This window comes from Mastigoproctus giganteus, chromosome 13, assembly GCF_048544385.1.
Source record: "Mastigoproctus giganteus isolate SK-2022 chromosome 13, ASM4854438v1, whole genome shotgun sequence".
Taxonomy (NCBI): domain Eukaryota; kingdom Metazoa; phylum Arthropoda; class Arachnida; order Uropygi; family Thelyphonidae; genus Mastigoproctus; species Mastigoproctus giganteus.
The window spans coordinates 32,328,842-32,354,319 of NC_143587.1; the positions used below are offsets into that span (position 1 = coordinate 32,328,842).

The window sequence follows — 25,478 nt, forward strand, 5'->3', positions numbered from 1 at the left end:
ATACTCAGTGTTACTTTTGATCATTAATATGGGGATTCAATTTTTGTTTTATTACTGGTCCGAATTTTTTTTTTTTTTTTTTTTTGTGAAACACTACATTGGTTGCATGATTTTTGTGTGTGTGTGTGGGGGGGGATTTGATTCACTCAAAAATGTGGAAAACAGGTGTAATATTGAATTTTTTTTGCCACATTTTAAAAAACTTAAGTGAATTCTCCCATAACCATGTTCACAATTCAGGATACAAAGAACTATTCATAATTTTTTTGAAAGAAAAAAAAAAAAAATCTTTCATTGTAAACCAGTACATTTAGGTATAGGTGGACTTTGAAAATAATTAATTGTACCAAATGTCTGGCTGAAGCTATTTCATTCAAACAAGATTTATAGAGTATTAATAATAAGTAAGTCAGGTGGGACCTAGACATATTTTCATTATAGTGAAAATTTCACTAAAATAGTATTTGCTATAATGGGATTTTAATTTATTTATGTTTTAGTTCAGTTAATTGTACTCTATATATAAATATTTTCAACCATTAAATGTTTCTACTTCATCACATACACAGTGAAGTGTTACTAATACATTAATTTTACTTTTTATTTTGTCTGGCATATCCAAGAAACTTAACTCTTGTTGAGTTTCCATTCCATGATTATATTGCTTCATTTACTTAAAACAGCAGTTAAATACGTTATTCTGAATGTGCTATTAAATTTTTATCAAAAAAGACATTTGGGTGCACATTATGCTATGTAACCCTCAAAGGCACGCTGGTTGTATTTGCACACAGGCACAAAATTAAATAAAACAAAAAATAATAAAATAAAATTTTAAATATCTGTTAACAGGGAAATATCTATTCACATTGTCATCACTCTGTTAATAACGGAGTGATGCGTGATGAGAGGGTGTTACTCCCTCTTGCTGCCTCTCTAACATGCTGCTGTAGAAAATAATGATCCAATAAATCCACAAAAGCCTTGCTACTGATCAATGACCAATCATTTGGGTCACCAATCAGTGAGTGACCAATCCACAAGTTCCAGTCTATATCTGGGAAGTTAAAATACCCCACTAGAAGACACTGATTTACTGGCCTACTCTATTTCTCTGTATAATTGTTCATTGTACTCATTGGTCATTAGGCCTATAACAAACTCCTAACTTGATTTTTGCTTTCCCAGTGTTTTGCCACACCAAACTGACTGAAAATTGCACTATCCATCTATGTCAACTGGATGCACTTCCTTAGATTTTATCTGTCTCTTAACTAACAGCATAACCCCTCCTCCCTTCCTATCCTGTCTATACACATTGTACTCCCCAAATTCCAATCTGCATCCCTTATATCTGAGTGGCCCCACATCAAATTCATCATATTTATTTACTGTACTCCTAGCATTGGTATATATGCAAGTATACATGCACCTGTTCTTACTTTAACACAACCCACGTATTTACTTGTTTCGTGACTCCCAGCAGTTCCTGAAATCCCCAACAACTGGCTTTCCAGGCTGCTGCTCATTCCAATAGAAGCAGTGCAAGAATCATTTCCACCTTTGTCTGCAGCTACTGTTAATCTATTAGTCTGTGAATCCCCCCCTGAGGTAGCAGTTTTGCTACCCACCTAACATTGCTTTGATAACATCAGCAAATATTCTCGAACCCCTTCTATTTAAGTGTATCCCATCACTGTAGAAGCAATCTCTCCTGTTAACAAGAACACACCATGCTGAGAAAATTTCTACCCCATGAGCTCTGCACAATCTCTCCAGGGCTGAATTGATTGACAAGGCTCTCATCATATACTTCCTCCTGTTGTGTCTGGGCAGGATTGCAGACACTTTCAAATTTAACCCTAACTCGCAACTTTTTTTTCAGCATTGACCTGTACTTGCTTAGTAAACCTGCAGATCTCCTACACACAATGTCATTAGTGCCAACATGTACAACAATATCACCCCTTTTTGCCCTTAAAAGATGATATCTGCTCTACGTCATCAACTTTTGCCCCTGGCAGACATACCTGGTCCTATTCCACGTCTTCTTTTTACGCAACATATTTCCCCATTTCCGTGAGTCACCAACAATAACTAGCTTCTGTGGGACCATTTCCACCCTGAAGGTTGTTGCTGTGTTGCCTGGTGCACAACGGCGAGTTGTGGTGTTGAGCTGGGCTGCTGAGAACTTGATGGGCCCCCCATTTTAATTCCTTTGAGGGCATTCACCTGACTCTTCAAGCACTCATAGATGCCCATCAGAACACTGAGTTGGCACCTAATTCTCTGCACCTAGCACACACAAAGACATCCTCCATGGCTAGATCATGCCCTATTCAAGAGAGATCCGCAAACGTCGCATTTTGCATTTTTTTTAGGCTGTGATGCATTGGAGAATCGTCCCCTACGGGTCTACAGTGAACCACAGCACTTTCGCTACTTTGCACAAGTTGCTTTGTTTAGATCATTGTTGAAGTATGTTACACCTTCATCTAGTGCAACAGATATTAGCATTAGTAGAGGCATTTGATGCAAGAAAGCAAGCTTATGCAGCATCAGCCAAAAAAAAATAAATAAAAATAAATAAATAAAAAATAACCACTTCCACTTCACCCCTCTGTTCGTTCGAAATACCTGTCCAGCTGAGCCTTAAACTTATTTAGGCTATTAACTTCCACGACAAGGGATGGAAGTCTGTTCCACCAACCAACCACCCGCTGGCTAAAGGCAAATTTCCTCACATCTATCCTACATCTGTCTTTCCTCAATTTGAATTTATGCCCTCTCAGGTGATTATTCTGAGCAAGAGGAAAAATCCCATCAGTATTGAGCATGCTCAAACCATTCAATGGTTTATACACCTCCATCAGATCACCTCGCTGGTGCCTAAAAATGTTATGCCAGGGGTGGGATAACATTTTGATGGTGGGATATTCAACATGATAAATCAGAACAGCAAGTACGAGCATCATCTTCTCAAGAGGATTTAACAGAGAAAGTTATTCATCTACTAGTGGAGAAGAATCTAGTGAAAATACACGAGCAGAGAGAATATTCTGAAAGGAAGAGGAAATAACATATTTTTAAAGTATTCCGACGTTGCTTTTTGGCCTATCCCAGTACCAGACAACTTGAGAATTTATTTTATTAACAAAGGCAGAATATTCTGTCTTTGTTAATAAAATAACTAGGTAGGACTCTTGGTCCTCCAAATTTTTACATTTTTGACTTTTAACTTTTGTAAAGAGAAAACATTTGAAAGTAGTGTACTTTTTTTTATTGAGTTTTAAGTTGTTGAGTTTAAATTTTCTTTTATGCTTTTCATTTCACCTCAATTTAATTTCAGCTTTCCAACACATTAAGCAACATTAGGATGCAGCTTTTGTATATGTGATATTAGCATTAGCAGTAGCAAATGATGCAAGAAAGCAAGCTTATACAGCTCAGCCAAAAAAAAAAAAAAAAGAAATATGCCTCCCATTTCACCTATTCATTACCTCCAATAGTTTGTCTAGTTCTTCCTTGAATTTATTTCAACTGTCAACTTCCACAACAGATGAAAGTTGGTTCCAGCAATCAACTGGCTAAAGGCAAACTTTTGTGCATTATTCTGCATCCATCCTTCCTCAATTTGTGCCCCCTCATGTGATCTGAGCAAGAGGAAGAATCCCATCAGCATTGAACATATTCCACTACTCAAACCATTCCAAGCACCTCAATTAGATCACCTCACAGGTGCCTAGTCTCCAGATGCTGCAATTTGCAGAACTGACGCTGTTCTTGGTAAGAGCACCCCATTGTTCCACTCACCAATCTCGTTGCCCTTCTTTGTACTCATTCCAGCAATTCTACATCCTTCCTAAAATGAGGCCTCAAGACCTGTATGCAGTACTCAAGGTGTGGCCTGACCATTTACTTGTACATTGGGATAATCACCTCCTTGTTCCTACTAGCAAAATTCTTGTATATCATCGACAAAACCCCTGGCCTGGCAGGCTGTCTGTATTGCTCAGAGAACTTCATATCTGAGTGCACAGTTGCCTCCAGATCTTTTACATTTTCCACTACCCTGAGGTAGTACGGCACAGTTATGTTGTTCTGGGGTTACTGCTACCTATATACTGTACTTTGCATTTATCAATGTTAAACTTCATTTGCCATTTCTCAGCGCATCTGCCTAACTTCTCTAGATCCTGTTGTGGTAGTAGTACACTATCATTATTGTCATTAACCACCCCAAGCCTTTGTATCATCTGCAAACTTGAACTTTAAGTCTGATATGCCTTCATCAGTATTACTGATAAATATAGAAAACAACAATGGACTAAACACAGAACCTTAGAGATTCAACTAATAACATTATTCCGTGAAGAGCAATGTCTATTGATTACCACTATCTTCTCCCGCTCAACCATCTTTTTATCCATAGCAGCAACTTATCCTTAATGCCACACTGCTTCGATTTGTACAGCATTCTTTTATGTGCAGCAGTATCAAAAGCTTTCCTGAAATCCAAGTATGATATCAAAATTAATTTTTGCATCTAGGTCCTTTGTAACTACATCATAGTAACCAATCAAATTGGTCAAATAAGATTTCCCCTTAACAAACCCATGCTGTATTTGAAGTATAACAGTGGACTTGTGTAAAGACCCTGCATTACTTCTTTTACCAGTGACTCCATTATTTTCCCTGGAATAGAAGTGAAACTAACAGGTGTGTAATTAATCATGTAACCCTTTGATCCCCCTTTGTCTCCTGTACTCGGGTACCTTCCCTGAACCCAATGATGCTTATGGCACTCCCATAATTTAACTGGATAGCTCCCATCCACCCCATGTGACTTTATGTTTAACTCAACAATTTCTCTTTCACTTTCCTCTCAGCTATTTAAAAATCATTTAGCTCCCTGTTAGAATTTGAGAAACTTCTGGCATCCTTTTCCCTAAAGAGTGTGTGACTGTAGATGCAAAATACTCAATCAGTTTGTCAGCAAACTGACAATGATCATCATCATTCAAACCATTGATAGCAATTGTACCGTTTTGATTCATCCCTGTACTTTTAGTGTTTATGTAAGTAAAGAAGTCTTTGATGTCTTTCTTTGGATCTTTAGCCAAAATTTTCTCACAATCTGCCTTTGCTTTCCTGATGTCCTTTGTGACTTGATTTCAGACTAGTTTATATCTACCATAGGCTTCTGTGTCGCCTAATAATTTATATGCATCCCATGCGCTCTTCTTCTCTGCCACGAGTTTCATTAGTTCGTCTGACATCCATTTAGGCTATATACCTAAAGGGTATTTCTTATTTGTTAAGAAAAGCCTAATAGCTTCTATGATTAATTCTTTGAATGCTTTCCATTTAGAATTTGTTGATTGTAACATCATCCATTGGTCTTGTTTTATAGAATTTAAAAACTGTCTCAGACCACTGTAGTCACCTTTACGAAAGCAACCCCCACTTTACCCTTGATGGTAGTAACAGCTTTAAGTAAATCCCAAATTAATACACTGTGATCATTGCCATTTGTGGTTCTTTTATCTGCAGATTCTTAAGGCATGGATAATCACTGCTGATAATCAGATCAAGAGTATTACTCCTTGTTGCCTCTCTAGCATGCTGTTGCAGAAAACGGTGATCCAATAAATCCACAAAATCTTGTTATCTATGAGTGACCAATCCACAAGTTCCAGTCAAATGTCTGGAAAGTTAAAATCACTCATTATAACACATTTTGATTTACTGATCTACTCTATTTCTCTGTACAGCTGTTTATTGTACTCATCAGAGTCATTAGGCCTATAACACACTCCTACTCTCGTTTTTGCTTGTCATACCAAATTGACTGAACATTGCACTAGCCACTCATGTCAACTAGATGTCAACTGCCTTAGATTTTTATGTGCTTCTTAACTAAGAACATAACCCATCCCCCTCCCTCCTATCCTGTCTGTCCTTTCTGTATATATTGTACTCCGTATATATTCAAATTCTGCATCCCTTATATCTGAGTGACACGTCTTTGAAATCCCATCACTGTCTGCATTTGATGTCTTGACCAGCACTTCATATTCCATCAAATTTATTTGCTGTACTCCTAGCACTGATGTACATGCAAGTATACATGCACATGTTCTTACTCTTAGATACCTTAACACCACAACCGATGCATTTGCTTGTTTCATGACGACTACCCCCCCCCCCAACAGTTTTGAAATCCCCAGCACTTTGCTCTCAAGGCTGCTGCTCATTCCAGTAGAAGCAGTGCAAGAATCACTTTCACCTCGGCTTGCAGCTATTTTTAAGCTTTTAGTCTGTGTATCTTACAAGCTGTCAATTTTCTGACCCACCTCGATAGCACAGCAAATATTTTTGCACCCTTTCTGTTTAAGTGTATTCCATCCCTGTAGAAGCAGTGTCTCCTGTTAACAAGCACAGAACACAGAGAAAAATTCCATTCTATGAGCCTTGCACAATCTTTCCACAGCTGATTTGATTGACAACGCTCTCATCATAAACTCCCTCCTATTGTGTTTAAGCAGAACTGCAGACACTGAAATTTAACCTCGTGACTTTTGTTCATCAATACACTGTGCTTGTTAAGTAGGTCTGCAGATCTCCTACTCTTAATATCATTACTATAGAAACATATGACAATTCATTTATTGTTATGTAAAATACTTTTTAACTTTTCACAAAATTCAGTTAGCGTATTTTTTTTATTGCAAACACAGTCATCATATCATGCAATTATTTTTTGATACCTGTTTATAAATGCATATTTCATAATTACTCAGCCAGAAAAAAAAAAAAAAAAAAACAATTTCACACAACCATTCCTTCTAAAAGTTTGTATAGTTCCTCCTTGAATTTATTTAAGCTATCAACTTCCACAACAACAACAGATGGAAGTTTCTTCCAGCAATTAACCACCCGCTGGCTAAAGGCAAAATTCTGCACATCTATTCTACAGCTGTCTTTCCTCAATTTGAATTTATGCCCCCTGGGGTTCGTAATTTGAGAAAGTGGAACAATCCCATCAGAATTCAGCGTGCTTAACCAATTTAAGGCCTTATAAACCTCAATCAGATCACCTCACAGGTGCCTAGTCTCTAGCTGCTGCAATTCACATTTCTTTGTAAGAGGACCTCTTCATTCCCCTCACCAATCTTGTTGCCCTTCTCCGTATATGCTCAAGCAACTCTACATTGTTATTAAAATGAGGCCTCCAAACCTGTACTCAGTACTCAAGCCATGGCTTGACCATTGCCATATGCAAAGGGATAATCACCTTTTACATGATAGCAAAATTCCTAAATATCATTTACAATACCCCATGACCTGTTCTGGCAGCCTGTCTGCATTGCTCAAAAAAACTTCATATCTGACTGCACAATCACTCCCAGGTCTTTTTTATTTTCTACCACCCTAAGTGTAGTACCACACAGTTGGTACTTGACTCTGGCTACTTGTACCCATATGCAGTACTTTGCATTTGTCAAGGTTAAACATCAGTTGCCCCTTCTCCTCTCAACCATTTGCCCAAATTTTCTAGATCCTGTTGCAGTAGCACACTGCCATTACTGTCATTAACATCCCTGACAACCTTTGTATCATCTGCAAACTTTGGCCTTAAGTTTGATATGCCTTCATCAATACCATTGATAAATATACAAAACAACGCTGGTCCCAACACTGAACCATGTAGGACTCCACTAATAACATTAGTCCATGAAGAGCAGTATCCATTGATTACCACTCTCTGTCTTCTTCCTCTAAACCACTTTTTTATCTATCATAGCAACTTATCCTCAATACCATAATGCTCCAATTTGTACAGTAGTCTTCCATGTGCAACAGTATCAAAAGTTTTCCTGAAATCCAAGTATATGATATCAAAATTATTTTTTGCATCTAGTTCCTTTCTAACCACATCATAGTATCCAATCAAATTTGTCAGACAAGACCTTCCCCTAACAAACCCATGCTGTTGCTGAATTATTGCTGCAGTCTTGTCTAGATGATCCTGCAATGCATCTTTAACCAGTGACTCCATTATTTTACCCGAAACAGAAGTTAAACTAAATGGTCTGTAATACTCGTGTCATCCTTAGATCTCTCTTTGTGAATTAGGGATCCACTTGCACATCTCCAATCCGAGGGGATTTCCTCCGAGTCCAAGGATGTTCTCATAATTATGGCTAACGGTTTGCTTACTTCCTTTGCCACCTTTAATATAACCGGATAAATCCCATCTATGCTTGGTGCCTTTCTTATATTTAACTTCAACAATTTCTCCTCTACTTTGCTCTCAGTTATTACAAAATCATTTAACTCCCTATTAGAGTTTGATAAACATCTGGCCCTCTCCTCCTTGAATAACTCCTCATGTGTGAATGTAGATGCAAAATACTCATTCAGTTTGTCAGCTACCTGAGCAGGAACATCAACAGTCAAATCATTGATAACAAGTGGACCAACATGATTCATCCCCTTCCTCTTAGAGTTTATATAAGTAAAGAAGTCCTTGCTTTTTTTTTAGCATCCTTTGCTAAAGATTTCTCGTAATCTGCCTTCGCTTGCCATAGGCTTCTATGTCGCCTGATAATTTATATGCATCCTATGCCTTTTTCATCTCTCCCACGAGTCTGATTAGTTCATCTGACATCCATTTTTTTTTTTTTTTTTTTTTTTTTATGAAAACCCCAAACACGAAAGGTATCAAAACCTATAGTACTTAGTACCGTGCATGGGTTGAAGGAGAAGTATGGGGAGAGGGGGATGCCGGAAACTTTGCTCTAGAGACTAAAACATGGGTTTCACCACTTCAAGCCTCCAAATAAGCAAAGTGGTGGTATTTCACCGGTTGATGAAAGTCATCTACCACCTATCAATTTTAGGCCTTCACCTTGAACAATATTTCTTAAACAGTATGAAAAGCTTAGTAGCTTCCAAGATTAATTCCTTGAATGCTTCCACTTAGAATTTGCTCTTGGTAACATTATCAGTTGGTCCCACTGTACAGAATTTAAAAAATGACCGAGACCACTGTAGTCACCTTTATGGAAGGAAAAACCCTTCCTTTTACCCCCGATGGTAATTATATCTTTAAGTAAATCCCACATCAGTAAACTGTGATCACTGCCACCTAGTGGTTCCTTTATCTGCAAATTCTTAATACACGAATAATCACTGCTGATAACCAAATCAAAAATATTACCTTTTCTGGTTGCCTCTCAAACATGCTGCTGCAGAAAACAATCATCCAATAAATCCACAAAAGTCTTGCTAGTGTGCAAGTGACCAACCCACAAGTTGCAGTCAATTTCTGGGAAGTTAAAATCCCCCATTATAAGACATTCTGATTGACTGGCCCACTATTTCTCTGTACAATTTTTCATTGTACTCATTAGAGTCATTAGGCCTATAACACACTCCTACTCTTATTTTTGCTTTCCCTGTGCTTATGTCACACCAAACTGACCCAACATTGCACTGTCCATCTATGTCAACTGGATACACTTCCTTACATTTTTTATACTTTTCTTAATTAACCGCATAACCCCTCCTCCCTTCCTATCTATCCTTTCTGTTCACATTGTACTCACCAAATTCCAATTCTGCATTCCTAATATCTGTGTGACGCCACATCTATGATATCCCAACATTATCCACCTTTGATATTTTAACCAGCAATTCAAATTCATTAAATTTATTTACTATACTTCTAGAATTGGTGTTACATGTACCTATTCATATTCTTAGTTACCCTACCACAGCCCATGTATTTATTTGTTTCATGATAACTTTTATCAGTCCCTGAAAACCCCAGCACCCTGCCCTCCAGGCTGCTGCACATTCTAATAGAATGTAGTGCAAGAATCACCTTCATCTCTGCCTGTGGCTACTTTAAACTTTTTAGTCTGTGAATCCCCCCAAGCTAGCAGTTTTCCAACACACCTTTACACAGTACCTCCAGGGCCAAATTGATTGACAAGGCTCTCATCACATACTCCCTCCTTTTTTTTTTATGAAAACCCCAAACACAAAAGGTATCAAAACCTATAGTACTTAGTACCGTGCATGGGTTGAAGGAGAAGTATGGGGGGGGGGGGATTCCGGAAACTTTGCTCTAGAGACTAAACATGGATTTCACCACTTCAAGCCTCCAATAAGCAAAGTGGTGGTATTTCACCGGTTGATGAAAGTCACCTACCACCTCCTATCGTGTCTTGTCAGAAACACGACACGATAGGAGGGAGTATGTGATGAGAGCCTATCATGTCTTGTCAGAATTGCAGACACTTTCAAATTTAACTCTAACTCATGACTTTTTTTAAACATTGACCTATACTTGTTAAGTAAATCTGCAGATCTCTTACTCTTAATGTCATTAGTGCCAACTTATACAATATCAACCTTTGTGCCCTTAAAAGATGATATCTGCTCTACAACATCATCAGCTTTTCCTCCTGGCAGACATACCCTGGTCCTATTCCATCTATCCCTTTTTACACAATATATTACCCGTCTACCTGACAATAGAGTCACCGACAATAACTCCTGTGGACCAGCACATTCTGCCTTGGAGATTGCCGCTGTGTTGCCTGATGCACAAGAGTGAGCTTTGGCGTTGAGTTCGGGAGCTGAGAGCTAGATGGGCCCCCTCATTAATTTCTTTGAGCGCATCTATCCTACACGTCAAGCTCTCATAGATACCCATCAGGACCCTGAGTTGGCACCTAATTTTTACACACTCTCTGCACCTAGCATACACAAAGACATCCTCCTTGGCTAGATCGTGTTCTGTTCCAGAGAGTTCGGCAAACATTTCACAAGTTGCACATTTTTTTAGGCAGTGGTGCATTGGAGAATTGTACAGAGTACAAAAACAGCTGTACAGAGTGAACAGCTGTTTGGAAGAAAAGTAATGGCGAGAGCGAAAGAGAAAACCAAGTTTGTTAGATGCACAGGAAGCAATATTTGTAATGTGCTTATGCACAAGAGAGATTAGAAGTCAGGGTAATCATCAAAAGATGATATCATTTTGCCTAGAAATTGGAGTGTCACCAAAGATAAGCATAGGAGCAGAAGAATCCTTTTTACGAGATATAAGGACAAGACTGAGTTTTAGAAGGATTGAAATCAACTAAATTGTCTTTGCCCCACTGGAGAATTACCTGGAGATCGGCATTTAAGGAATTGGTAGCGGATATTGGAGAAGTTGAAGCTGATTGAGTAGGGCAAGGTTTCTCAAAATGGAAAGTGGAATGCAATGTGCTATCTTTGGCAAAACTATGGATAGGATTATACTATGATTTTTTAGCGTTTCTCACCAACCATTGAAGTAAAAACGAAAACCAAAATCATAACTTTGTATTTAAATTTACAATAGATTTACAGTAGATCAACCAAAACAAGTGTAATTAAATTTACAGTGGATATACAAATAAAATACTGATAATAAAATACAATAAACTAGATTAAAAGCACTAAAATAACTGAAAATAAGTATAATCACATTTACAGTGAATATACAAATAAAATGATAAAATACTAATAAAATACTGAATTAATATACTAGATTAAAAGCTTTAAAATAACTGTAGCTTTTGAAGGCTTCCACCTTCTTCCTCAACAGTACACTTCTGTTCTGCAGTGCCTCTCTAAATGCCAGCAGGTTCATGGTACATCTCACATAATTCTATAGCACCTGTACTGTTCCCATGAGTGTTGGAACCGAAAGTGGCTCGGGAGCACTTCAGGTGGAAACGTTCATCCCCTCCAAGGATTACCGCCTCAAAGAGGGGATGAATAAGTATACCCCTGTCTCTATTTATATTATTCTCAATAGAACTAATTCGTAGGCTCTCGAGCCACCTGCGGTCCCAAAACCTATGCGCCCGATCCGCGATGACTGCTTCATCCGGGGAGATCTGATGCTGCTTCTCCCAAAAATGTTCTGCTACGGCGGATTTACCACAATCCGCATTTCTTATTGCATTTGTGTGCTCCCCCAGATGATCCTTGAGGTGCCATTTCATTTTCCCCACACTCCGAGCACTTGATGCTATATACGACCCCACTTGTATTTTTGTTTAAGATGGGGTCTATCACCTGTGACACGACTGCGTGCAGCTTCCGACCTGGGAGATCACCTATGCACACAGTCGTGTGCATAGGTGAATGATGTTATAAGTAGTGATGCTTTTTGAAGTCTTCTGTAAAGAAATGTACAAAAAAAACTCCAATTTATTTGTCTTTCCTGTTGAACATTACCTGTACAATTTCAGAACTGTACATTTTTAAATTATATATTTGTATATTCATAATTTTTTAAGGGAACACCCCCTAAAAAGCCATTGGCTTATGTGTTCTCCCAAAAAAGTGTAACATAAAATAGGGATAAATAAATTATTATTATTATTATCATTATTACAATTTTATTTCTTTCTTGATTAAACTTTACAACACATTTTTCCAGGCTTAATTCGACTGTTTGCAAATATTTTTGTGTAAGGTTAACTTCTTGTAGGAGTTTGTGCAAGAAAGAAAGATAACTTTGAAAAGAAAAAAATCACATAGGGATGATAATAAAATTAACTGTCCCTCTAGTATCTATATTCTCTTGAGGTTTGCACTGTTTGTAGTGCAGAAGTTATTTTTTCCAAATTCATATTGACCATTTTTACAGATTCATAATGTGCATTCCACCTTCTGTGGGCAAGTCTTTTGACTGTCATTCCTGTGTTTTTGCTTTATTTCCCAACAGTGTGGAGAAACCGAAAAGAAAGAATAAAAGTTTTCCAAAGAAGGTTACGCATGATGAAACACTTGCAAATGAATTCACTCTGCATAAATTTTAAAGAGTGGTTTGCAAAAGGCATAAACAATGCTTTGACTGTATCACTGTTAGGACTTTTGGTCCCTCCACATTTTTTATAACGATAAACCTTCAGGAGGAAAGTGAATATTTTCCAGAAAATGAGTAGTTTTAAATTCCTCCTGAGTTCTTGAAGTTTTTTAACTTCATCTTTTCAACAGATTATGGTTAGACAGTGAATTTCATACATACACATAGAAGAATTTCCCAATTAATTCATTAATTGATTTGTCTGGGCTTTGAGGCAAAGTGTCTTTACAAAGTAAAGACACTTAACTACATGTATATTTGTGCTCCAGTTATTATTTTCTGTGTACCAGAATCCTGAATACATCATAGAGTAAAAAGAAATTAATCACACTCAACTACAAAGTAACTAAGTAATGATTTGAAATCCAATCATTGAGATTTTCAAGTCTTGACAGCATTTTGGTTATTCCACAGAGCTTTCAAGACCTAGGGTTGTTAACAATGCACATGTGTTACATGCGCAACCAAACCAACATCAAGTCTTTCAAATTTGAACTTCAAAAACTGGGTTTGAAACAGGTCAACAAGGCTGATAAGGGCCAGCAAGGTCTTTTTCAGCCTATCAATGTAGAAAGCAAGTAATTAGAAATAAAGTATGATCATTATTTATCAATTTGTGTTAAATTTTAGTGAATAGGAGCTCTCACAGAGCATATAGATATTTATTTCAGTTTCACTTCATTACTATAAGTGTACAGTTAGCTGGTGCTATTCTGTTCATTAAATGATATAAATTTCAATTTACTTTATTTTATTAATTAAAGATTGCATAATAAAAATTACCAGCAGATTTACTTATGCATATTATCTAAGTATTCAAGCTATACTTTTACTATTTTACACTTTTATATCATGGATTTATCAGTGTGCTTTGTAAGAAGTCAAAAAATACTGACCGGCACAAATGTTGCAATGACTGAACCTGCTTGAAACGGGTTACAGGATGTAAAAGTTGTACTCTCATTGGGCCCAACACCGGACGTCTATGTAGGAAAAACAAATACCGCCCACTACGTGAATGTGCCACAGCATTTTCTATGAAATCCACAATGGTATTGCTTCGAAACTTTTGCAAACAACCGAAACTAAAATTGCCTAAAAAAGGGGGTGGGAGAAGGAATTTAAACAGACAGTTAAGACATATATAGTTTTAATGATAAATTATATTCTTATTAATATTTAAAATAAATAAATGCACAAGGCCTAATACTTTAAGAGTTTGGTATCTATATAATATCGGTGTTTAGATACACCATAGATAACTCTTAATAAACTACAAAGTAGTTGTTGTAGGCATCATTTGCTGTTTCTCATATTGTGCTCTGCCTTCACGACGAGTTGCCATGATATTGCACTACTTCGAATAAGTAACTCTTCACTAATAGAGAAGACTATTGTTACTTATTCTCAGTTGAGTACCACCACCCAGACAGCACTGTTTCACGGCTATTGGCCGATCATCAGTGGGTGGGCAGGTACCCTGGTAATGCAGACATGACGACCCAGTTGTGAAGTTAATCACACAATATGAGAGATGCCAAGAGGTGAAACAGTGCTGTCTGGGTGGTGGTACTCAACTGAGAATAAGTAACAATAGTCTTCTCTATTAGTGAAGAGTTACTTATTCGAAGTAGTGCAATATCATGGCAACTCGTCGTGAAGGCAGAGCACAATATGAGAAACAGCAAATGATGCCTACAACAACTACTTTGTAGTTTATTAAGAGTTATCTATGGTTTATCTAAACACCGATATTATATAGATACCAAACTCTTAAAGTATTAGGCCTTGTGCATTTATTTATTTTAAATATTGACATCTACACCTCTTGGCATCTCTCATATTGTGTGATTAACTTCACAACTGGGTCGTCATGTCTGCATTACCAGGGTACCTGCCCACCCACTGATGATCGGCCAATAGCCGTGAAACAGTGCTGTCTGGGTGGTGGTACTCAACTGAGAATAAGTAACAATAGTCTTCTCTATTAGTGAAGAGTTACTTATTCGAAGTAGTGCAATATCATGGCAACTCGTCGTGAAGGCAGAGCACAATATGAGAAACAGCAAATGATGCCTACAACAACTACTTTGTAGTTTATTAAGAGTTATCTATGGTGTATCTAAACACCGATATTATATTCTTATTAATATAGAATAATTGTATACAATACAGCTTTATTCATAAGAAGAATAACACTAATAGAGGTTTGAATCTCATGAGAATGTACAATAATGACAACCTTCATTAAGTGCAATTAGTGAGCTAAGGGTAGCAGGTATTATTAAGCAAATCAATTACAAGATACAACACTACTCTATGCTGATGAATGCAGATTATCATTCATCAGCATAGTTAAATTTCACTTTAAAATTTTTCTTAAATAAGGTAACTGTGGTAATAATCTTAAATATGGCTTGTTTTCATGGCTACAACAATTTCAAAGATTTGCTGAGCTGTCTCACAAACACTTTTATGGCTTATCAAGCTTTCTAAAGCCACAAAACCAATTAGAAGAAAACAAAGCTCCATACACTCCTAAATTCCAAACCAGATGTTACTGAATGCTCTTTTACACTGTAAAGTAGCTATGAAAAGCATCTGAAAAGTTTGTTGCTTGGGTATGAAATGGTAGTGGTACAGTGTTAATTTCTGTATCTAATGCATAACACTTCAAATAGTAACACCAAGTTTCATGCAGTTTCAATAACATTTTTTAATTACAGGTCCTGAAGTCAACAATTAATGGTGTCACCAACAGATTGTAAGATTTTAAGTGGGGTAAAGAGAATATTATTAAGCACACACGATCTGATGATTGTTAGATAAATATAGGACAATTCCGAAGAAATGCCATGAGTTAGGTCAGAATGTCTGTGTGTTCTGCCCAGGCACAATAGGAAGGATTATATGCTGAAAGCCTTGAAAGACTCTGCAAGGCTTTTGGGGGGTAAATTTTTATCAGCTTGGACCGCACCTGTAGGTAGAAGGAATCTGTTTTGTAGAGACGGGATACATTTAAACAAAGGTGGTGCAAAGGTTTTTGCCAATATCATTGAGTATACCTTAAAGGTTCAGGGAAACTGCTAGTTCGAGGGGATATGGGTATGCATTTATCTAATGATATTGGTCAAAGCAATGCTTGCATATACCTTAAGAATTCTTGTTTGTTACTGCAATAGATCATATTAGCAAGATGTTTTGAAGGCAGAAAAATTTTAAATGAGCAGGTAGCTAATGCCAGGGTGGTGGTGGTAGTAGTAGTGGCATTTGATGCAAGAAAGCAAGTGTATGAGCTTATGCAGCATCAGCCAAAAAAAAAAAAAAATCACACCATTCCCTCCAAATGCCTGTCCAGTTCCTCCTTAAATTTATTCAACCTATCAACTTCCACAATGACAGATGGAAGTTTGTTCCAGCAATTAACCACCCGCTGGCTAAAGGCAAATTTCCGCACATCTAATCTACATCTGTCTTTTCTTAATTTGAATTTATGCCCCCTTAGGTTCGTAATCTGAACAAGTGGAAGGATCCCATCAGAATTCAGCGTGCTCAACCCATTCAAGGCCTTATATACTTCAATCAGATCACCGCGCAGGTGCCTAGTCTCCAGCCACTGCAGTTTGCAGAACTTAAGCTTCTCTTGCTAAGAGGAGCCCTTCATTCCCCTCACCAATCTTGTTGCCCTTCTCTGTACACGCTCAAGTAAATCTACATCCTTCCTAAAATGAGGCCTCCAGACCTGTACGCAGTACTCAAGGCATGGCCTGACCATTGCCTTATACAGAGGGATAATCACCTCCTTTTCCCTGCTAGCAAAATTCCTATATATCATCGACAAAACCCCATGACCTGCCCTGGCAGCCTGTCTGCATTGCTCAGAAAACTTCATATCTGCCTGCACAATTACTCCCAGGTCTTTTTCATTTTCTACCACCTTAAGTGTAGTACCACACACTTGGTACGTTTCTCTGGGGTTACTTCTACCCATATGCAGTACTTTGCATTTGTCAAGGTTAAACTTCAGCTGCCACTTCTTAGCCCATCTGTCCAAATTATCTAGATCCTGCTGCAGTAGCACACTGCCATTACTGTCATTAACAACCCTACCAACCTTTGTATCATCTGCAAACTTCGACATTAAGCCTGATATACTTCATCAATATCATTGATAAATATACAAAACAACAGTGGACCTAACACCGAACCCTGTGGGACTCCACTAATAACATTAGTCCAAGAAGAGCAGCACCCATTGATTACCACCCTCTGTCTTCTCCCACTTAACCATCCTTTTATCCATTGTAGCAACTTACCCTTAATACCATTCTGCTCCAATTTGACCAATAGTCTTCCATGCGCAACAGTGTCAAAAGCTTTCCTGAAATCCAAATATATGATATCAAAATTATTTTTTGCATCCAGTTCCTTTGTAACCACATCATAATACCCTATCAAATTTGTCAGACAAGACTTTCCCTTAACAAACCCATGCTGTGTCTGAATTATTGCTGCAGTCTTGTCTAGATGATCCTGCAATGCATCTTTAACCAGTGACTCCATTATTTTACCCGGAACAGAAGTTAAACTAACTGGTCTGTAATTACTCGTGTCACCCTCTGATCCCCCTTTGTGAATTGGGGATACATTTGCACATCTCCAATCCGTGGGAACCTCTCCTGAGTCCAAGGATGCTCTCATAATTACGGCTAAGGGTTTGCTTAGTTGCTTTGCCGCCTCCTTTAATATAACTGGATAGATCCCATCCACCCCAGGTGCCTTTCTTATGTTTAACTTCAACAATTTCTCCTCCACTTTGCTTTCAGTTATTACAAAATCATTAAGTATCCTGCTACAATTTGATAACCTTCTGCCATTTTCAAACCTTAATAATTCCTCATGTGTGAATGCAGATGCAAAATACTCATTCAGTTTGTTTGCTATCTGAGCAGGATCATCAACAGTCGAACCATCAATGTCAAGTGGACCAATCAGATTCATCCGCTTCCTTTTAGAGTTTATATAAGTAAAGAAATCCTTGCTGTTTTTCTTAGCATCTTTTGCCAAGGATTTCTCGTAATCTTCCTTCGCCTGCCTAACCTCCTTTGTCACCTGATTACAGACTAGCTAATATCTGCCATAGGCTTCTGAGTCGCTTGATAATTTATATGCATCCCATGCATTTTTCTTCACTATTACGAGTCATTAGTTCATTAGATAACCATTTAAGCCTAAACCTTGAACAATATTTCTTAATAGGTATGAAATTTTTAGTAGCTTCCACGATTAATTCCTTGAATGCTTCCCACTTAGAATTTACAAACTGATGATGGTAACATCATCAGTTTATCCCACTGTACAGAATTTAAACACTGTCGGAGACCACTGTACTCACCTTTACGGAAGCAAAAACCCTTTCCTTTACCCCTGATGGTAATTAAAACTAAGGAAATCCCACATCAGTACACTGTGATCACTGCCACCTAGTGGTTGCTTTATCTGCAAATTTTTAATACACGAATGATCACTGCTGATAACCAGATCAAGAGTATTACTTTCTCTGGTTGCCACTCGAACATGCTGCTGCAGAAAACAATCATCCAATAAATCCACAAAAGTCTGACTTGTGTGTGAGTGACCAACCCACAAGTTCCAGTCAATACAAGAACACTAAGTTCTAACTGTTTATACAGTAATGTCAGAAGTGTTGTCAATGAAATGAGTGAATTCGAACTGCTGATTAGGAAAAATAATGTTGACATAATAGGACTTACAGAAACATGGTGATACCTAGAAATAGAGGATAAGTTTCAGTAAGATATGTACAGTGTATTTAGGAATGATATTGCAGATAGAAGGGGTGGTAGAGTGATGCTTCTTATCAAAAGCAGCTTGAGTGCAATGAAAACTTTCCTGGATTCAGACGTTTCGCATGCTAGTATAGAATCTGTACGGTGTGAGATAGTCGGAAGTAAAGGTATAATGAATGTGGGAGTAACCTACAGGCCAGGTAATTGTGAAGATTATGATGGGAGCCTCTACATGCAAATGGATTGGGCAGGATTTTAATTTGCCTCTAATTTATTGGAGCAAATGTGAAGGAAACTGGACATGGAGAACAAAAATTTTTAAATCAACTAGATGATTGTTATTTGTATCAACATGTCACGGAAAGTACTAGGGAAAAGAACATTCTAGACCTGATCATCACCCATGAACCAGTAGCAGGAAGTGATCACAAAGTTCTATGGTGGACGATAAAGAGAGAGGCAGCAGTAGTTAAAGGCAAAGGAACAGGTTATAATTTCAGGAAAGGAAATTACAATGGCTTCAGGTGCTACATGGTCTCTATTAACTGGGTAGATATCTCACAGAAAGCAAATACAATTGAATTATGGTATACCTTTAAAACATTAATCACAGATGCCTTGAATGTGTATATACCATTAAAAAATACTCTACGAGGAGGATTCCAAGTTGGATGAATAATGAAGTTGCTAGATTACTTGAGCAGAAAGAGTTGGCATGGAAAAGTTACAGAGCAATAAAAAGTCTGAAGCATATATATACAACAGCTACAAATCAATCTGTAATAGTGCCACAGAAAAGGTTAGGCTGGCAAAGGTAGATTATGAGAAATTGCAGGCAAAGAGGGAGTTTAAGAAATCCTTCATATATATAGATGCAAAGAAGAGGAGGACAAATTAGACAGGACCCTTATGTAATGGATGCAGTATAGTATTAGATACCCCAGCTGATGTTGCAGATGAATTCAACAGAAGAAAAACCATTTATGTCAATGAGAAATTATGGCAGCAAAGTTAAAAAATAAGTAATTAATGATATTGAAATGTCACATGATTATTTAATGAAAAAACTTAAGCCTACAGGTGAATAAGGTTCCTGGGGTTGATGGCATATATCCTATAATTTTAAGGAGGCAGCAAGTGAGTGAGTGCATTGAACCATTAAGGCTAATTATGAGAGCATCATTGGACCCATGAGCGATTTTCGGATTGGAAAAGTGCCAAGGTATCGCCAATGATCAAGGGTGGAATTCAGGATCATTTAGATAGAAATGGAATTCTGAACGATACCACAGCATGGTTTTGTAAAGCAAAAATCATGTTTAACAAATCTGGTTGGCTATTTTGACAGGGTCACTCATGAGCTGGATTTAGGGAATAATATCGACATTGTTTATTTAGATTTCAGCAAACCGTGCGACTTAGTCCCATATGAGAGGTTACTTTATAAGCTGGAACAGATTGGAATCACATGGAAAATCTTCAGATGGATGGTAGAATAGCTTCAGGGAAGGGAGCAGAGGGTTGTTGTTGTTGTTATTTGGTTTTTAGGAGCATTAGCAACTAAGGCCATATTGCTCCGGGATATGCGGTGGTCATTCCCTGAATGACCTTTCCGCATCCTCCGTATTTGGTGGTGACGGGCTCGAACCCCGGTCTAATCAAGAAGCATGTGCTACGCACTGCTGCTCCTTCCCACCTGGCTACGGAGGCGCCACAGAGGGTTGTGATAAATGGTAATTCCTCAGATTGGGTTAATGTAAGAAGTGGGGTTCCCCATGGATCAGTATTGGGACCACTGTTCTTTTTGATTTTCTTAAATAACATCAACGAAGGGATAGAGGGCATGATGCCAAAATTTGCAGATGATGTAAAGATCGGTAGAGTGGTTAATGATCACCGCCAAGCAGAGCTTCTTCAGAGTGACCTAGATAGACTTCAATCTTGGTCACAGAAGTGGCAGTTATGCTTCAATCCAGCAAAATGCAAAGTCTTACATCTGGGGAACATTAACCCCAAAATAACTTATACACTTGGTGGAGATGAACTAAAGTCTGTAGTGAAAGAAAGGGACTTGGGAGTTACGATACGGTCAGACATGAAGTTCTCCGAGCATTGTAGATACACAGGAATTTTTCTAGCAGGGATAAGGAGGTGATTATCCCCTTGTATAAGGCAATGGTCAGGCCACACCTTGAGTACTGTGTACAGGTCTGGAGGCTTCATTTCAAGAAGGATGTAGAGCTGCTGGAACGAGTACAGAGAAGGGCAACAAGATTAGTGAAGCAAACAAAGGGTTGCTCTTACGAAGAAAGGCTTATGTTTTGCAAATTACAGCATCTGGAGACTAGGCACCTGCAAGGTGATCTGGCTGAGGTGTATAAAACTTGAATGGTTTGAGCATGCTCAATGCTGAGGGATTCTTCCTCCTGTTCAGAATAATCACCTGAGAGGGCATAAATTCAAATTGAGGAAAGACAGATGTAGGAAAGATGTGCGGAAGTTTGCCTTTAGGCAGCGGGTAGTTGGTTGGTGGAACAGACTTCCATCCCTTGTTGTGGAAGTTGATAGCCTAAATAAATTTAAGCTGAGCTGGACAGGTATTTGGAATGAATGGAGGGGTGAAATGGGAGAGTTTTTTTTTTTCGCTGATGCTGCATAAGCTTGCTTTCTTGCATCATATGCCTCTACTAATGCTAATGGTAATGTTTCAGACTACTGTTGTTGTTGTTATTTGGTTTTTAGGAGCATTAGCAACTAAGGCAATATTGCTCCCGGGATATGCTGTGGCCATTCCCCGAACTTTCCGCATACTCCGTATTTGGTGGTCACTGGCTCGAACCCTCTTCTAATCAAGAAGCGTGTGCTACGTGCTGCTGCTCCTGCCCATGTGGCTACAGAGGCGCCTTTCAGACTACGTTATAATCTATAGCAGGCTTGTCCAACCTGCGGCCCGCATGCAGCTCAGGACGGCTACGAATGCGGCCCAACAAAAATTGTAAACTTACAAACTTTGAGATTGCGACTAAAAATACCATTAATAATACTACAAATACAATTTTAACATGCTATTAATTTATAAGCGATGCATTTTTGAATTTAACATGTTCTTTAGCAATGAGAGATTCCTTAAAATCATTCTCAAATAATTGTATTTATTCAAAATTGCCGCCCATGCAAGTAGTTACTTCTCGACATAATAAATGGTGCTCTAGCACTCTTGCTTCCTACTTTTACCAAGCAATAGATGTCTCTATGGGTACCATGGGTACGTTGGTACGACTTTCAATGTAAACAGTCGAGTTGACACTGAAGAAAGGTGCAGACGTTACGTGTTTGTGGCAAGTAAAAGGCAGTGATTATTAATAATATTTCTTCCTACCTACCTTTGTAAACGACGGACACTTTTGGTTATTTAGAAGACGTATTTTTATTTGATTATTAAACCTTGCTTTCTAATTTTCAATCTATTTTTTTTTTAAATTCCAGCATGACTTCCACAGCGTCACAAAAGAAAACCGAACCAAAAACAAGTAATATAAAAAAATTTTTTTTAAAGTCAATTCCTACTTAGGTCAACAAAGAAAAATTTTATTTTAGTTACTTTTTATTAAATAATTACAATTAATATAAATATGTATATACATATGACAGAATCACAATATTAAGTGGCAAAATAGAAAGCAAATTTCCTTGCAATTTTCCATTTTCCTTTCTATATATGGTGTTGGACTATTATTTTTATTCACATGTTTCATTTTCCATTTTGTTCCCTCCTTGACTCATACTAGAACCCTGAATGAAAAAAGAATCTGAAAAAGAAATTTTTTTCCAGCGATCTACACGCTTCGCCACTGACAGTATTTATTCCTAAATTTATATCCTGCTAAATATCTTATATAAGAGAAATTTTTCTCTCCCACATAAAACTAAAATTAATTAATTAAATTTAATTAATGAATTAATATTTGAAAAACTGTATTAACATCAAGTGTCATCCACTACAAGTTTAAAAAAATGTATTTGAACTTGAGTGGATGAATAACAAAAATTTATCAAAAAATTATTGATTTTCGCAAGAATTGAACTCTCATTCTTCACCTTCACGTGAAAAATACTGAAATCCTTGCATTTTACCGATTGAGCTACTGCCTGTTGATTTCAATTTTATTCCTAAATTTATATCCTGCTAAATATCTTATATAAGAGAAATTTTTTTTCTCCCATATAAAACTAAAATTAATTAATTAAATTTAATTAATGAATTAATATTTGAAAAAACTGTATTAACATCAAGTGTCATCCACTACAAGTTTAAAAAAATTTATTTGAACTTGAGTGGATGAATAAAAAAGTATTTTATTAACGATTGAAAATTTGAACAAGATATATAAATATATATAGGGAGAGTGTGAACTAATAGTAGGAATTGAAAAAAAAAAAAAAAAAAAGAAAAATTATAGAAGAAAGATTGTTAAACGAAAAGTGGACAGATGACTACATTTTTGTCGAGGCAAATACTAAGGCAATCTGCTTAATTTGTAGGCGAGTTTGTTACACGCAAAAACATGCTGCGAAATTTAGTGCGTATCAAGGAATGTGTCGTAAAGACAAAAATAGCGGAACTGAAAAAGTCTATCACTCAAAGTTTTTTTTAAAAGAAACTTTGTTGAGATGATAATAAATTACTAATAATATTTCTTCCTACCTACCTTTGTAAACGACGGACACTTTTGGTTATTTAGAAGACATGTATTTTTATTTGATTATTAAACCTTGCTTTCAAATTTTCAATCTATTTTTTTTTTAAATTCCAGCATGGCTTCCACAGCGTCTCAAAAGAAAACCGAACCAAAAAAAAAAAAAAGAAAAATTATAGAATAGAATCCATTTGAGTTATTTTTTTAAAAATAACTCAAATGGATTCTATTGTAAAAGCTAGTTATGTGGTTGCAAACCTGATAGCAAAAAAAATCAAAACCGTATGACAATGGTGAGTTTATTAAGCAATGTATGGAAAGCATGGCAGATATAATTTGCCCTGATAAAAAATGGGATTTTTCTAAAATCAGTTTGCCTCACTAGACTATAGCCAAGCAAATTGATGAAATAGGAAAATCTATCGAAAAAGGTTTGGAGAGTAGAGCTGCTAATTTTAAATTTTATGTTTTGGCGATAGACGAAAGTATTGATGTTACTAATATAGCTCAATTGGCAATTTTCATTAGAGGTATTGATGACGAATATAATATCACTGAAGAAATGGGTTCTTTAGTGCCATTAAAAGACAACTAAATCAAGAGATTTATACAAAGCAGTGAAAAATATGCTAAAGCAATTTTCTTTGTCCATTGTGAACATATCTGGTATAGCTACTGATGGTAAGTAAAAGAGATGGACTTGTAAAATTAATAGAAGATGATGCAATTGCCTTCCAAAATTTACGTATGATGAAATATCACTGCATAGTACACCAAGAAAATTTATGTGCAAAAGCTTTAAAGATGGATAACGTCATGCAGATTGTCATCAAAGCTGAAAATTTCATAAGGGCCAAGAGATCGAATCATTGCCAATTCCAGGAATTCCTTAAATTTATGGGTGCTTACTATGGGGACACCATTTACTTTTCGGAAGTAAGATGGTTAAGTCGAGGTAAAATGTTGAAAAGATTTTATGATTTGTGAAATGAAATCAAGTCGTTTATGGAATCAAAAACAAAATTTGTGCCAGAACTTGACGATGAAAACTGTCTCACGATTTGGCATTTTTAATAGACTTGACCGCTCATTTAAATGAGTTAAACACGCATCTTCAAGGTGAAAACCAACTGATCAATACAATATTTCAAACTATAACAGCATTCAAAATGAAACTGAAACTATGGCAATCTCAAATTAAGGCAAACAATTTCATGCATTTCGACATGTTGGCTGAACACAGTCCTGTGAACAACGAAAAATATGTAGCCTTGCTTTTCGATTTGATACAAGAATTTGAGAACAGGTTTCAAGATTTCCAGAAAAATCAATCTTTTGGTATATTTGCAACTCCATTTTCAGTCGACATAAACATATTACCCGCCAATTTTCAAATGGAATGCACAGAGCTACAATCTGACATTCAACTTAAAGAAAAATTTGATCATGTCTCTTTACTGAACTTCTATAGGATATATCTTCCCAGAGAAAAATATCCCTCACTTCACAATCATGCTTTATTCATGTTATCGCTATTTGGAAGCACCTACATTTGTGAGCAGCTATTTTCAAAGATGAAGCACATGAAGAATAAAACTAGAACCCAAATATCTGATGAGCACACCTTGAGAACTCACTGAGAATTGCAACTACTTCCATCAAACCAAATATCGAAACATCAGTGTCTCAGAAACAATGTCAAACATCTCACTAATTTCATATTGCTGTCTTGTCTTTTACTTTTATAATAAAAAATTCACGAATTAATGAAGTTTAAATTACTTAAATATGTTAACTATATATTCTACGTATTTTTGCTCATCAGCTATCGTTAGTGTTAGTGTATTTTATGTGTGGCCCAAAACAACTTGTCTTCTTCCAATGTGGAGGGAAGCTAAAAGGTTGGACACCCCTGATCTATAGTCATTTGGGCACTGTACTCTGTTACAGTAAAACTTAGGTTCTGCTTATTTTATAATTAAATTTAGATAGTTGTCAATATTTGACTTTCAGAAAGCAAGAGTTTTATAAGAAGAAAGCAGATTTTTTTTA

General features: G+C 36.9%; 1 protein-coding gene across 2 annotated transcripts in view; it reads right to left on the minus strand.

The window, feature by feature from the left end:
* Positions 1 to 25,478, minus strand: part of Socs16D (Suppressor of Cytokine Signaling at 16D) — a 188,634-nt gene that overhangs the window by 31,215 nt on the left and 131,941 nt on the right. For both annotated transcript variants that reach the window (XM_090387438.1, XM_090387437.1), the window contains exon 4: positions 13,816 to 14,014. In XM_090387438.1, coding sequence (XP_090243564.1) covers positions 13,816 to 14,014 — 199 coding nt within the window. The remainder of the gene's footprint in view (positions 1 to 13,815; positions 14,015 to 25,478) is intronic.